The sequence below is a fragment of the Mobula hypostoma genome, chromosome 13 (genome assembly GCF_963921235.1).
Source record: "Mobula hypostoma chromosome 13, sMobHyp1.1, whole genome shotgun sequence".
Lineage (NCBI taxonomy): Eukaryota > Metazoa > Chordata > Chondrichthyes > Myliobatiformes > Myliobatidae > Mobula > Mobula hypostoma.
In genome coordinates, this window is record NC_086109.1 from 74108441 (window position 1) to 74123579 (window position 15139).

At 40.2% G+C, this 15139-nt stretch overlaps 1 protein-coding gene across 1 annotated transcript in view; it reads left to right on the top strand.

Annotated features, from left to right (window-relative positions):
- Nucleotides 1-15139, top strand: part of galk2 (galactokinase 2) — a 120200-nt gene that overhangs the window by 89416 nt on the left and 15645 nt on the right. Inside the window, exon 8 of the mRNA XM_063065947.1 lies at nucleotides 9877-10084. Within this exon, the coding sequence (XP_062922017.1) occupies nucleotides 9877-10084 (208 nt within the window). The remainder of the gene's footprint in view (nucleotides 1-9876; nucleotides 10085-15139) is intronic.

The following is a 15139-nucleotide window of genomic DNA, read 5'->3' on the forward strand; positions in this document are numbered from 1 at the left end:
ATGATCCACAGTACTTCCGGGGCAATGTTCTGTGGAAAGATGAGACAAAAGTTGAACTTTTTGGCAGAAATGCACGCTGCTGTGTTTGGAAGAAAAATGGCACTGCACGGCAACACCAAGACCTCATCCGAACTGAAGCATGGTGGAAGGAGCATCATGGTTTGGGGCTGCTTTGCTGCCTCAGGATCTGGACAGCTGGAAATCATTGAGGGAACAATGAATTTAAAATTGTATCAAGACATTTTACAGAAGAATGTCAGGATAGCAGTCCGTCACCTTAAGGTTAATAGAAGTTGGATGATGCAACAAGACAATAATCTGAAACACGAGTAAATCAACAACAGAATGGTTTAAAGAGAAGAGAAGGGAAGAGGTCCTGAAAGGAGAATATAGGGAGCTAGGAAGGGAGTTGAGAAAAAGGACTGCAAAGGTAGTAATCTCGGGATTACTGCCTGTGCCACGCGACAGTGAGAGTAGGAATGCAATGAGGTGGAGGATAAATGCGTGGCTGAGGGATTGGAGCAGGAGGCAGGGATTCAAGTTTTTCGATCATTGGGACCTCTTTTGGCGCAGGCGTGACCTGTACAAAAAGGACGGGTTACACTTGAATCCTAGGGGGACCAATATCCTGGCAGGGAGATTAGCGAGGGCTACTGAGGTGACTTTAAACTAGGGGTGGGAATCAAATTAAAGAGGCTAGGCGAGAGGAGGTTAGTTCACAACAGGGGGATGGGAACCAGTGCAGAGAGACAGAGGGGTGTAAAGTGAGGGTAGAAGCAAAAAGTAGTAAGGAGAAAAGTAAAAGTGGCAGGCCGACAAATCCAGGGCAAGCATCAAAAAGGGCCACTTTTCAACATAATTGTATAAGGGCTAAGAGAGTTGTAAAAGAGCGCCTGAAGGCTTTGTGTGTCAATGCAAGGAGCATTTGTAACAAGGTGGATGAATTGAAAGTGCAGATTGTTATTAATGATTATGATATAGTTGGGATCACAGAGGCATGGCTCCAGGGTGACCAAGGATGGGAGCTCAACATTCAGGGATATTCAATATTCAGGAGGGATAGACATGAAAGAAAAGGAGGTGGGGTGGCGTTGCTGGTTAAAGAGGAGATTAACGCAATAGAAAGGAAGGACATAAGCCGGGAAGATGTGGAAATGATATGGGTAGAGCTGCATAACACTAAGGGGCAGAAAACGCTGGTGGGAGTTGTGTACAGGCCACCTAACAGTAGTAGTGAGGTCGGAGATGGTATTAAACAGGAAATTAGAAATGTGTGCAATAAAGGAACAGCAGTTATAATGGGTGACTTCAATCTACATGTAGATTGGGTGAACCAAATTGGTAAGGGTGCTGAGGAAAAGGATTTCTTGGAATGTATGCGGGATGGTTTTTTGAACCAACATGTCGAGGAACCAACTAGAGAGCAGGCTATTCTAGACTGGGTTTTGAGCAATGAGGAAAGGTTAATTAGCAATCTTGTCGTGAGAGGCCCCTTGGGTAAGAGTGACCATAATATGGTGGAATTCTTCATCAAGATGGAGAGTGAGATAGTTAATTCAGAAACAAAGGTTCTGAACTTAAAGAGGGGTAACTTTGAAGGTATGAGACATGAATTAGCTAAGATAGACTGGCAAATGACACTTAAAGGATTGACGGTGGATATGCAATGGCAAGCATTTAAGGATTGCATGGATGAACTACAACAATTGTCCATCCCAGTTTGGCAAAAGAATAAATCAAGGAAGGTAGTGCACCCGTGACTGACAAGAGAAATTAGGGATAGTATCAATTCCAAAGAAGAAGCATACAAATTAGCCAGAAAAAGTGGCTCACCTGAGGACTGGGAGAAATTCAGAGTTCAGCAGAGGAGGACAAAGGGCTTAATTAGGAAGGGGAAAAAAGATTATGAGAGAAAACTGGCAGGGAACATAAAAACTGACTGTAAAAGCTTTCATAGATATGTAAAAAGGAAAAGACTGGTAAAGACAAATGTAGGTCCCCTACAGACAGAAACAGGTGAATTGATTATGGGGAGCAAGGACATGGCAGACCAACTGAATAATTACTTTGGTTCTGTCTTCACTAAGGAGGACATAAATAATCTTCCAGAAATAGTAGGGGACAGGGGGTCCAGTGAGATGGAGGAACTGAGCGAAATACATGTTAGTAGGGAAATGGTGTTGGGTAAATTGAAGGGATTAAAGGCAGATAAATCCCCAGGGCCAGATGGTCTGCATCCCAGAGTGCTTAAGGAAGTAGCCCAAGAAATAGTGAATGCATCAGTGATAATTTTTCAAAACTCGTTAGATTCTGGACTAGTTCCTCAGGATTGGAGGGTGGCTAATGTAACCCCACTTTTTAAAAAAGGAGGGAGAGAGAAACCGGGGAATTATAGACCGGTTAGCCTAACGTCGGTGGTGGGGAAACTGCTGGAGTCAGTTATCAAAGATGTGATAACAGCACATTTGGAAAGCGGTGAAATCATCGGACAAAGTCAGCATGGATTTGTGAAAGGAAAATCATGTCTGACGAATCTCATAGAATGTTTTGAGGATGTAACTAGTTGAGTGGATAGGGGAGAACCAGTGGATGTGGTATATTTGGATTTTCAAAAGGCTTTTGACAAGGTCCCACACAGGAGATTAGTGTGCAAACTTAAAGCACACGGTATTGGGGGTAAGGTATTGATGTGGGTAGAGAATTGGTTAGCAGACAGGAAGCAAAGAGTGGGAATAAATGGGACCTTTTCAGAATGGCAGGCAGTGACTAGTGGGGTACCGCAAGGCTCAGTGCTGGGACCCCAGTTGTTTACAATATATATTAATGACTTGGATGAGGGAATTAAATGCAGCATCTCCAAGTTTGCGGATGACATGAAGCTGGGTGGCAGTGTTAGCTGTGAGGAGGATGCTAAGAGGATGCAGGGTGACTTGGATAGGTTGGGTGAGTGGGCAAATTCATGGCGGATGCAATTTAATGTGGATAAATGTGAGGTTATCCACTTTGGTGGCAAAAATAGGAAAACAGATTATTATCTGAATGGTGGCCGATTAGGAAAAGGGAAGGTGCAACGAGACCTGGGTGTCATTATACACCAGTCATTGAAAGTGGGCATGCAGGTACAGCACGCGGTGAAAAAGGCGAATGGTATGTTGGCATTTATAGCGAGAGGATTCGAGTACAGGAGCAGGGAGGTACTACTGCAGTTGTACAAGGCCTTGGTGAGACCACACCTGGAGTATTGTGTGCAGTTTTGGTCCCCTAATCTGAGGAAAGACATCCTTGCCATAGAGGGAGTACAAAGAAGGTTCACCAGATTGATTCCTGGGATGGCAGGACTTTCATATGAAGAAAGACTGGATGAACTGGGCTTGTACTCGTTGGAATTTAGAAGATTGAGGGGGGATCTGATTGAAACGTATAAAATCCTAAAGGGATTGGACAGTCTAGATGCAGCAAGATTGTTCCCGATGTTGGGGAAGTCCAGAATGAGGGGTCACAGTTTGAGGATAAAGGAGAAGCCTTCTAGGACCGAGATTAGGAAAAACTTCTTCACACAGAGAGTGGTGAATCTGTGGAATTCTCTGCCACAGGAAACAGTTGAGGCCAGTTCACTGGCTATATTTAAGAGGGAGTTAGATATGGCCCTTATGGCTAAAGGGATCAGGGGGTATGGAGGGAAGGCTGGTCCAGGGTTCTGAGTTGGATGATCAGCCATGATCATAATAAATGGCGGTGCAGGCTCGAAGGGCCGAATGACCTACTCCTGCACCTATTTTCTATGTTTCTATGTTTCTAAAATTCATGTTTTGGAATGGCCAAGTCAGAGTCCAGACCTTGACACCAATTAAGATGCTGCAGCATGACCTGAAGAGGAATGTTCATTCAAGCTATCCCAGAAATGATGAACTGAAAACAGTTTGTATGGAGTGTGGAGCATCTGAAATATGGATTTATACCAGCCCATGCAACCAACAGCAGCCAATGTCAATGTTGTGTGAAAAAGTCTTTTTCAAATGAGTCATTGAAGCCATCCAGGCTCCTTGAACATCTGAAGAGAATATACTCTGAGAAAAGAAACAAGAACTTGGCTTGTTTTCAGTCACATCGTGAAAACCTTCAGAAATGGAAAGCACTTCAAAACATGTCCACCAGCATATCACAACAAAGCAGTGGTGGTTTGTGTGCTTCATACAACGTGCTAAAATGCTCATTGCTAAATCGGGAAAGCCCCATACAATTGGAGAACTGATTCTGTCAGCAGTAAGGGAGGTTCTGAGTATGGATTTGCATTAATCACCAGACCAAATAATTAAAGCTATTTTGCTCAATGCCAATTCTGTTGAAAAATGAATAGATGAAATGCCTGAGAATGTGAAAGACTCATTGTGCAACATACTTAGGGCAAAATAATTTTCTCTGCAATTGGATGAGTCAACTTTGCCAGGCAATGAATCTTTGCTTCTTGGTTCTGTTCGCTTGGTAAAAGACAAAAGCACAATTCAAGAGTTACAAAAAGGAGTCAATACTTTGGGTTGTTGAGCAAATTTTCAAAGGGAAGGACATTCCACCCACTAACATTCTTGCTTTTGCAATAGATGGGGCACCATCAATGACAGAACACCACTGTAGGGTTATTACTTTCTTGAAAAATGCTGCATCTAACATCCACACAAGTACTGCAGATGCTGGAAATCAAAATCAACACACACAAAATGGAGGAACTCAGCAGGTCAGGCTGCATCTGTGGAAGTGAACAAGCAGTCAACATTTTGGTCCGAGACCCTTCTTCACGACTGGAAAGGAAAGGGGAAAATGCCAGAATAAAAAGTAAGGGGGAGGGGAAGGAGGATGGCTAGAAGATGATAGCTGAAGTCAGGTGGGTAGGAAAGGTAAAGGGTTGGAGAAGAAGGAATCTGATAGGAGAGGAGTGTGGACCATAGGAGAAAGGGTAAGAGAAGGGGCATCAAGGGGAGGTGATAGACAGGTGAAAAGAGGTCAGAGGCCAGTTTAAGGAATAGAAGATGACGGAAAGGGAGATTTTTTTTTTAACTGAAATGAGAAATCAATATTCATGCCATCAGGGTGGACACTATACAGACGGAATGCAAAGTGTTGCTTCTCCAGGCTGAAGGTGGCCTCATTGTGGCACATGAAGAGGCCATGGACCAGCCTGTCGGAATGTGAATGGGAATTTGAATTAAAATGCTTGGCTACCGGGAAGTACCCCATTTGGCGGAGGAAGCAGAAGTGCTCAAAGAAGCAGACCCCAATTTATGACGAGGCTCACCAATGTAGGGGAGGCCACATCAGGAGTACCAGCACAATAAATAACCCCAGCAGATTTGTGGTGAAGTGCTTGAACTGTTTGAGGCCCTGAATGGAGGTGAGGGAGGAGGTGAATGGGCAGCTGTTTCACTTTGGTAACTTGCAGGAATAAGTGCCATGAGGAATGGATAGACAAGGGAATCACAGAGAGAATGATCCCTGTAGAGTGGGGTAGAGGTAAAGATGTGTTTTGTCATAGGATCCATTTGGAGATGGCAGAAATTGCAGTGAATGATGTGTTGATTGCGGAGGCCTATGGGGTGGTAGGCAAGGACAAGAGGAACTCTATACTGGATAAGGCAGCGGGTCAATGGTGTGAGCATTTTTGTTCAGGAAATGGGTGAGATGTGGGTGGTGGAGGAAGGGAAACCCCATTCTTTGAAGAAAGAGGACATCTCTGATATCCTGGAAAAGAAAGCCTCATCCTGGAACAGATGCGGTAGAGACAAAGGAAATGAGAAAAGGGAACAGCATTTTTGCAGGAGGTAAGGTGGGAAGAGGTATAGTCAAAATAGCCATGGGAATTGATAGGTTTATAAAAGATGTTGGTTCACAGTTTATCTCCATACATGAGAAAGAGAGATCAAGAAAGGGGAAAAAGATGTCAGAAATAGACCAAATTCATTTTAGGGTAGGGTGCAAGTTGGAGGTAAAGTTGATGAACTCAGTATGGATGCATGAAGCATGACTGATGGAGTCAGCAGTGTAGTGGAGGAAGAGTTGGGGAGCATTACTGGGGAAGGTTTGGAACATGAACTGTTCTACATAACCAGCAAAACTGCAGGCATACCTGGCACCCATGTGGGTGCCCATGGCTACCACTCAAGTCTGGAGAAAGTGGTAGGAGCTGAAGGAAAAGTTGTTGAGGAACTGGTGAATACCAGTTCTGACAGACAAGAACTGGTTATTTATTTTATTGAGAAAGAAATGGAGAGTTTTAAAGCCTTCTTGATGGGGAACAGAAGTGTATAGGGACTGGACATCCATGGTGAAAATGAGGCAGTCAGAGCCAGGGAATTGAAAGTTCATGAAGAGATCAAGAGCAAGAGAAGAGTCGCAGAACTGGGTAGGGACTGAACTAAAGGGAATCGAACGGAATCGAGATATGAGGGCACAAGTTCAGTGGAGCAGGAGTAGGCAGAGACAGTGGGCCTACCTGGACAGTCAGGTTTGTTGATCTAGGATAGGAGGTAGAAGTGAGCGCTGTGGGATAAGGGAACAATGAGTTTGGTGGCAGTGGATGAGATTCTCCAGAGTTGATAAGGTCAGTGATGGTGTCGGAAACCATCACTGATGATCTGGAGTGGGATCCTCTTCAAGGAGTAGGTAAGCGGAAGTGTCTGATGGTTGCTGCCTGGTCTCAGCAAGGTAGAGGTCAGTCCGCCACACTACAACAGCACCTGTTTATCTGCGGGTTTGATGGTAAGTTTGTGATTGGTGCGGAGAGAGTGGAGGGTAGTATGTTCAGAGAGGGTAAGGTTTGAGGAGAAGTGTTAAAGTTGGGCTGGTTGATCTCTCATCGGCAATTAGAGATGAAAGGATCCAGGGCAGGCAGTGAACTAATGTGGAGTGTCTAAAAGGTTGAAGAGGGTTGGAGATGGGAGAAGGGATCATCAGTGCAGGGTGAGGGATTCTTGCTGAAGAAGTGGGCTCAGTGACAGAGGCGATAGAAAATGAGCTTAGCTTTGAGGCAGGCTTGCAACTCATTAAGGTGCAGGCGAAGGGGCATGAAAGTAAGACCCTTGCTGTGGACAGAACTTCCTGCCCCAGAGAGGGGAAGGTCAGTGGAATTGTTGAAGACACAGCAGGGATTAGAGCTGGGATGAAGAGGAGAGGAGATTTGGAGGCATCAGAAGGAGGTGGGGGGAGTGTAGCGTGTTCAGGGATGGTGCAATGGGAGAAAGATGAAGGCTCTGAGGACCCAAGAGGTGATGGTAGAGCCTGATATTTACCATATCTACCATTTACGATTCTCTATGTAATTCACAGACAACATCCTGTCGCAAAAAAACCTCAGCGATTGGTTGCACAAATCATTAAATGCTGCTTTTAAAAATCAAGTCCCATGCTCTCAATTCTCAGTTATTTTGAGAAATGTGCATTGAGAATGATGAGCAGTTTGAACACTTGCTGGCTGTTGCACACTGAGGTCAGGTGGCTCTCTAACGGAAACTGCCTGAGATGCTTTTATCCACTTTTTGAAACTGTGATAAAATTCTTTGAAGACTGAAATGATTCAGTAATCAACTCAAGATATTAGGCATGACATTGCTTATTTGCCACAATTATTTACAAAGTTTAATTAAATCTGTCTTCAATTGCAAGGAAATTATGTGAATCTTATCAAAGTCAAATCAGTTGTCTCCACATTTCTGTTCAAGTTAACTCTATCTAAGTGCAACATTGGCCATCACGACCTTTTCCAATTTCCAAACCTCTCTGAGTTGGAAGAAAAAGAAAGAATACTAGATGATGATCTTCTGTGCCTACCTGGGTGAGCTACATATAGACGTAACAAAGAGATTTCAGGATCTTCTCTCAATCCAAATTCCAGATTGGGTAATACATCCATTCCTGAACACTAGTAATGAAGAATTAATAGGAAAGATGAAAGAAGAACTGATCTCACTACAAAATGACTTGAGTTGTAGCTGAGGTTAAAAGGAATCAGATCAGGACCTCTAGTTGCAGAAAGAAATCTCTGAGTGTTGTCCTGCACTGTGAAAAAAAGGTCAAGATGTTTTTATTGCCTTTCCAACATCCTATTTAGTGGATCACGGTTTGAGCGAAGTCACCCAACTCCTTTCAAAGAAAGGAAACAGACTGTAAATTACCGAACATGGTGATCCGCGATTCCTTCTGAGTGATGTTCAGCTTGATGTTGAGAAGCTGCTGTCTTTGCGCCAAGCCCATCCATCATTGAAAGGTGAAAAAGCAATGAGTAGTGAATTGTTGGACTACTAATGTATGCTCTAAAACTGTTAAAATTGTTTTACAGTAATTATATTAAAAATCATTTTATTTGTAGCTTTAAATAGATTTGAATAACTTTTGCAATTCCATGTTACTGCTATGAATTTGCAGTTTTTATTTTCTTTCACTGTGCATCATAAATAAAAATTCTTTATCATATTTACGAAATGGTCTGGGAGCCAAGATGGTAAGCCAAAATGTTTGGGAACCACTAGTAGAGAAGTAGCAAGTGAGTTCATCTGATGCATTCCTGCCCATTAAGCACTCTCTTCTGAACTCTGCTGCTAACAATTAAAATCCTGCTCAGAGCTTTTAATAATTTTGTTATAGACCATAAGATATAGAAGCAGAATTAGGCCATTTGGCCCATTGAATCTGCTCTATCATTTCATCATGGCTGATCCAATTTTCTTTTCAGCCACAATCTCTGCTTTCTCCCCATTTCCCTTCATGCCCTGACCAAACAAGAACCTATCAACTTCTGCCTGAAATATACATAATGACTTGGCCTCCACAGCTGCCTATGGCAAATTATGTTTTGCAATGGGAATATATAATTTATAGCAAGATGCCTGCCCTTGAAAATTCAAACCAGCTTCTTAATAAAGTAGTCAATACAATTGTTGCCATATAAGTTTGTATTTTAATTGATTAACATTGGTTAACAATTGTCTAAGTGTGTATATTGAGATCTTGCAGATTTACTGCTTGATTAATCCGAATTTACCTGGGAGGTAGACACAGGGTCTGTAGAACTAAGGCAAAAGCGTAACAAGTCATGGACTGTATTAGGATTGCAGAAGAGGAAGTGCTGGCTGTCTTGAGGCCAATTGTTCCACAGAACTACATCCATTTGACTTGAATTTCCATGATATTTACTGGTCATATTGATCTTGAAACCTTAACCCATACAGTTGTTCTTCGGTGAAACTTCTTAAAATTTAAAGCATTTTAGCTGGAAATTGTGCAGATGGATTGGAACACTTGAGAAGGTTACTTCATGGGATATTTCCCAGTGTGTGCTATATATTTCCAGAGGGATGATTCTAAATTACCTGCTGCCATGTTACAAAAGTAGGCTGAATCAAAATTTCTTGGGGTTCCGGTTACAAGGGAAAGTCAATTTATGTAGTATCTTTAACATCTCTCTACAGCTGATGAAATGCCTTTGAAGCATTGTCATTTTTGATTCAGACAGTTTGTGCAAGCCCCAATGCAGTAATTAGTTTTAATACTGATTGTTTAATGATAATTATTGACCAGCACATTGGGTTTAGGCTGGATGTTTGTGCGCACATCTCAGCTGTGGGCTTTGAATCCATCACTGTATGGAGTGAGAGTGCTGTACACAGCTGCAGCTTTTAACAAATTATCCGCAGATCAGACTTCTGAAAAGGTTTGGGTTTTCCTCCAGGTACTGTAGTTTTTATTGTTGCTTATCATAAAATAACTGTATGGTATTGTATGGAGACTGACCCAATCAAATTGTCATGCTGTTTGTGATGTAACAGGAGAATTCTTTAGCTACTTTTTCAAGTAAATCTAACACTGGTATGATTTTGTTTTGTTCTTTAGGTTCTAGCAAAAGCAAAAGGCCTTGAGTGGGAGAAACTTTTAAAATTGGGAGACTTACAGCAGGAGCTTGGGATTGATCTGGAGACAATGCTTTCAATTGTGGAACAAGTGTTGCATCCTGAACCTTACAGCAGGATGGAAGTATGCCAGTGCCTTGGGATCAGCCAAAAGGAACTATCCAACATTCTTAGTCAGAATACACAGGATGGTGAGTCCCTGGTCAAACTCTGACTTGTATTATTATGTTTCTGGTCATACAGTTTCAGAGGTGCTGGTAAAATGTCATTTAAAAGCATCCTTTTGGTTTAGAAAGACATGAGGAATGAAATGTGGCAACAATTTGGTGCATTCCTATCATCCTATTATTTAACAGGTAGGAAAAGCAAAGTACTCAGTTCTTCACTTTAAAAAGTGAAAATCAAACTTTCAGAAAATACAAAGCTCATTGTTTTTCTTAGTTTGATGTACTTTATAATGTGTTTAGTGCATTAAAGACAATGGCATCCATCCCGTGATACAATTAAACTGGATAATAGTTGATATGTATTTCTAATTACACCAGCCTTGGTTCCCTAACCCTTAAAACCAAAATTCAGCATTAGTTTGGAAATATTGCATAAAAATGTCCAAATCTGCTTTAGGTTTGTGTGTGTGTGTGTGTGTGTGTGTGTGTGTGTGTGTGTGTGTGAGAGAGAGAGAGAGAGACAGACAGACAGAGACAGACACACAATGGGTTGTTGGAGTTTTGGGGTGAATACAATGGTGAGGTCCCTTTATTCTCAGAAGAAATGGCTTCTGATGTAACTTAAGGACTGCCTGCCTCTAATTTTAGCATCATGCTTCCTTTCCCCATCAGAGGAAATAGCTTATCACCATCTACCTTAAAAGGTTGTTCAATTTAGCTGAATAACTGTTGTAATAGACTTGTAACATGACATCCTACTTTTTATACATAATGCCCTCACTAATGAAGACAAGCATACCATACACCACCTTTGCCATCCACTTTCAGGAAGCAATGGGACTTGCAACCCAAGATTCCTCTGTACACGAATATGCCAAATGTGTGGCTAATTAAGTTAAAGCTAATAGTGTCTCTATTTCCCTGTCATACTCACAATTTCTGCAATCAAAACATGATCACTGATTAGTTATTAGCATTTGAGTAGATAATTGAGCTATTATAAGGAAGAAAGGTTGTGTGTTTGCATAATCATATTTCTACTTTACATTCTAGAGTTCTGAACTTCCATTGTTTCTGTTTTTGTTGTCTAAAAACAGTTGCAAAGTGAACTGTAAATTTTCAGTAAAAATTCAAACCAGTCATAAACCTGAACTGAAGCTCTCTAAATCTTCTGGAATCAAATGTTTTAATAGATATACTGTTCCAGTATTCGGCATTAGAGATATAATCAGTCAATTCTTTCACGTTCTGTTGGGATGAAAGATTTAGACTTTTGAAAGGTTACCAGATTTAGAATAGAGACCTAACAGATCTAAACACAGAAGACTACTTGAAGTTTTCACATCTGTAAATTCAGAATTGATATCGGGAAGTTTTTCACTCAGTAATCATTATGTAGAGTTGACACCAGTAGTGGAGGCAAAGATAAATAAAAAAAAATAAATGCATTACTGAAAGATTTATTTTTAAACTCTTGCCGATAATTAATAGGTAGATATAATGACCTATCTTAACTATAATCACCTGCATATGACCAACTATAATTTTTATTTGTGTATAGCATATGAGGAAACAACAGCTGATGTTCTCAGTATTATTTATTTTCTTTTTAATTTATTATTGGTGCGATTTGTCACCTTCTGCATGTTCAATATTTATTAGTCTTTATAATTTTACATAAACTCTATTATCCTATAAATACCTGTAAGATAATGAATGTTAAGGTAGTATATTGTGACATGTAAGTATTTTGATAATAAATTTACTTTGAACTTTGAGTTTTTATCCCATTAAATCATTGAAGTGTAATGCATTAAAACACCACCAGGTGGCATACATTTAGATTGTAGCAAATTTGTTGTACCTATTTAAATGGTACTTTACCTCATCACTGAAATATTCCAAAATACCTGATGCAACGAATTTTATGAAAATCTGGTGTTTTATTAAATAAACAGACACCTTAACCTTAATTTGCTAGCAGTAGCCAAACGTGAGGAGATAATAACTAATTCACATTCTTTTGTTGCCATCAATGAATGATGAATGTTGGCCAATATGTTTGGAGATTTGTTTTACTTTGTATAATGTGCTGTCATATTGCTTGTCGATGAAATGAGATTGCTCATTTGTTATGCGGTAGTTCTACCACTTTAGTTGTGGTCATAATTGTGGTATTAAATGTTGTATTACCTAATCTTCAGACTCTTGGTCAGAAGATCACAGTAGCTGCTTTTAGAAAAGTCTTTCCTTTTGTTTTTGCAAATTTAATTTGAAATATATGTGCATTGACTGAATGCCATATGCTGTAAGTGCTGTACATTTATAGGGAAAATAGTCATAGCAAGTGATTACCTAAGTAATGAATTGATGATAACCCTTCCTGTACTGGTGTAAAATAATTGTAGAAACTTAGACTGGCTGACTTATCATGTAGGAAGAATATTTGTCCTGGTACTAATGTTAAGGGCTCCTCACTTAGGGTGAAGACTAATACCTACTACATCCTGCTGAGATGCGAGTCTAAGGTGCTACTTTGGAAGAGCATTCATTACCAAAGTCCATTTAATCTACAGTTTAAACGCAAACAACAGGAATTCTGCAGATGCTGGAAATTCAAGCAACACACATCAAAGTTGCTGGTGAACACAGCAGGCCAGGCAGCATCTGTATTGACGAAGGGTCTCGGCCTGAAACGTCGACTGCACCTCTTCCTACAGATGCTGCCTGGCCTGCTGCGTTCACCAGCAATTTTGATGTGTGTTCCTTAGTCTACAGTTGTTGGTTGTGATGTTGAGGTGCTGTGCCATTTGCTTGGTGCCATCATTTCACTTCCAGCTAGAATTTGTTTTAAATGTCCATGTTCATCTGATTTAATGTCATCAGCTGCATTGCTGTTCATAGGCATTGAGCAAATGCTTAGTTCTTTTTGGAAGGCAAATGTTTTTGTTCAATTGATGATTGTTCTTAACTGAGAGTACAACAGCTTCTGCTGAAGTTCAATAATGAAACTATCCTTGACACAATTTCAATAATTCTTGTATATACAGTTGTATTATAAACATGTTCATGTTTTGTTGTGATCCATCAGTATTTGAATTATACTGTGCCCTTAAGCAGCTAAAGTTGGTAAATTGGTTTATTATTGTTACATGTACTGAGATAGACTGAAAAACTTTGTTTTGCATGTCATCAGTACATCGGTGTGCTTGCATATAATCCTGGCAGTGCATTTTAGTACAAAAGAAAACAAAAACAAAATGCAGAATAAGATGTTACAGTCAGAGAAAAGACAACACAATAAGATGCAAGGCCATTATGAGGTCAAGAATCCATCAAAGCAGATAAAGTGATCCAAAACTGCTATGTTAATAAATAAGGTAGCTGTTAAATTTTGATTGTGACTCCAGTATTAAAAAGATGTAAGCTTAAAATTAGTTACTTGTATCAAGGCCAAAGATTAGAGCTTTCTTTCACACCTTCATTGTGGAATAAATATGTAAGGTCATACCCGTATTTAATGCAACACACACAAAATGCTGGAGAAGTTCAGCATGTCAGGCAGCATCTATGGAAATGAAGAAACAGTCAATGTTTCAGATCGAAACCTTTCTTCAGGATCTGTATTTAATGGTAAGTTTTTAAAGGCAAAAATCAAAAGCTCTTTCAAAACTATTTAGTTTTATTTAGTTAAAACTATTAGTGAGGCAAAATTGTAATCAACAGAGCTCAGCAAAGAACAATAGGAATCAGATCATAAGTTACAAGTAGCGACTTCTGAGGCTGAACATGGCTAATCATCTTATCTCCCATTAAAAATAAAGGTCAAAGTCAGTATAGTACAAAAGAGGCTATGTGTCTAATTTTCACCCTTACATCCTTGGTAATTGTTGCTGAATGTGAGGGGAGATCTGGTTTCCATGATCTCACCCAACTCCCCATTCTTCTTCTATGAATGTAAAGTGTCAGTGGGCTGTCTATATCAATACCACAGCCAAATGTTGCTGGCCTTGCCTGAAGGCCACATGTTCTCACCTTCAGAGAGGACACTGAAAACAACTGGAAGTTATCCCCCCACCAACCATTTTCTAGTAATAGCAAAACTTAGGAATTCTGCAGTCAATTGTAACACACAATCAACTAGAAATAAAAACAGACCTTTCATGGATATTTAGAGCAGATCACATTATGCAATGCAATTGCCCATAAATCTTTGAAGGAGATGTTTCCTCAGATTTTTCTCGGACTTCTGATTATAAATTGGCTCAATGGCGGTAAATTGCCTGATTAAAACAACAGAAGGTTTTTGGCACACTGGTTTTTGGATCCTGCCTCTGGACTGGGATGAAAGAATGAAGACAATCTCTGTTCCTGCCACAGCATAACTGGGCCGACACTGACAACTGAATTAAAGAATTTTTATCCTCTGTCTTTATTTCTTAGCACAATTGTCTGTTGTAATGAATTGCATTTAGGATCTAATACAGCAAATCCTCATCACCAGTTCTCACCTGCCTACTCCAAAATGACCAACACCTTGGGGGGGGGGGGAGAAAAGATTAGTCCACCTTTTCCATTATCTAGAAGTGAAGAGGTATCTGATTCAGTTTGTTTAATACACAGATGATGTTAGAGTTGGAGACTTTTGGCGATTTTATTCAATGATCACCTGTCTTAAGTAAATGGTTTGATTCAGGCTGGGATGAAATTGTTCAAGAAATAGAAGTTAACTGCATGATTTAGATCTTCGATCTGAACCCCATGAAGTTAACATTTTTTAACATTTGGCAATGTGGAGGAAAATACAATTACCATTGACAACAAAGGTACTGTACAATTTCATAAATCTATTTTTCCACTAAACTGCTTAATATGTATGGTATATTAGTGTATTAGCAATAGTGAAACTGTATGGAATATGATATCAGCAAATCTTCTCAGGACCTTAATTAAGCATGTTTAGTGGGCTGCTTGCAGAAGTCATATATTATGGAATTTAAAAATATGTATAAAGCACATACAGTCAGTCCTGTATTTTATACTCTCTGGTCCCACCGTGTAAAACAATTCCACTTGTTC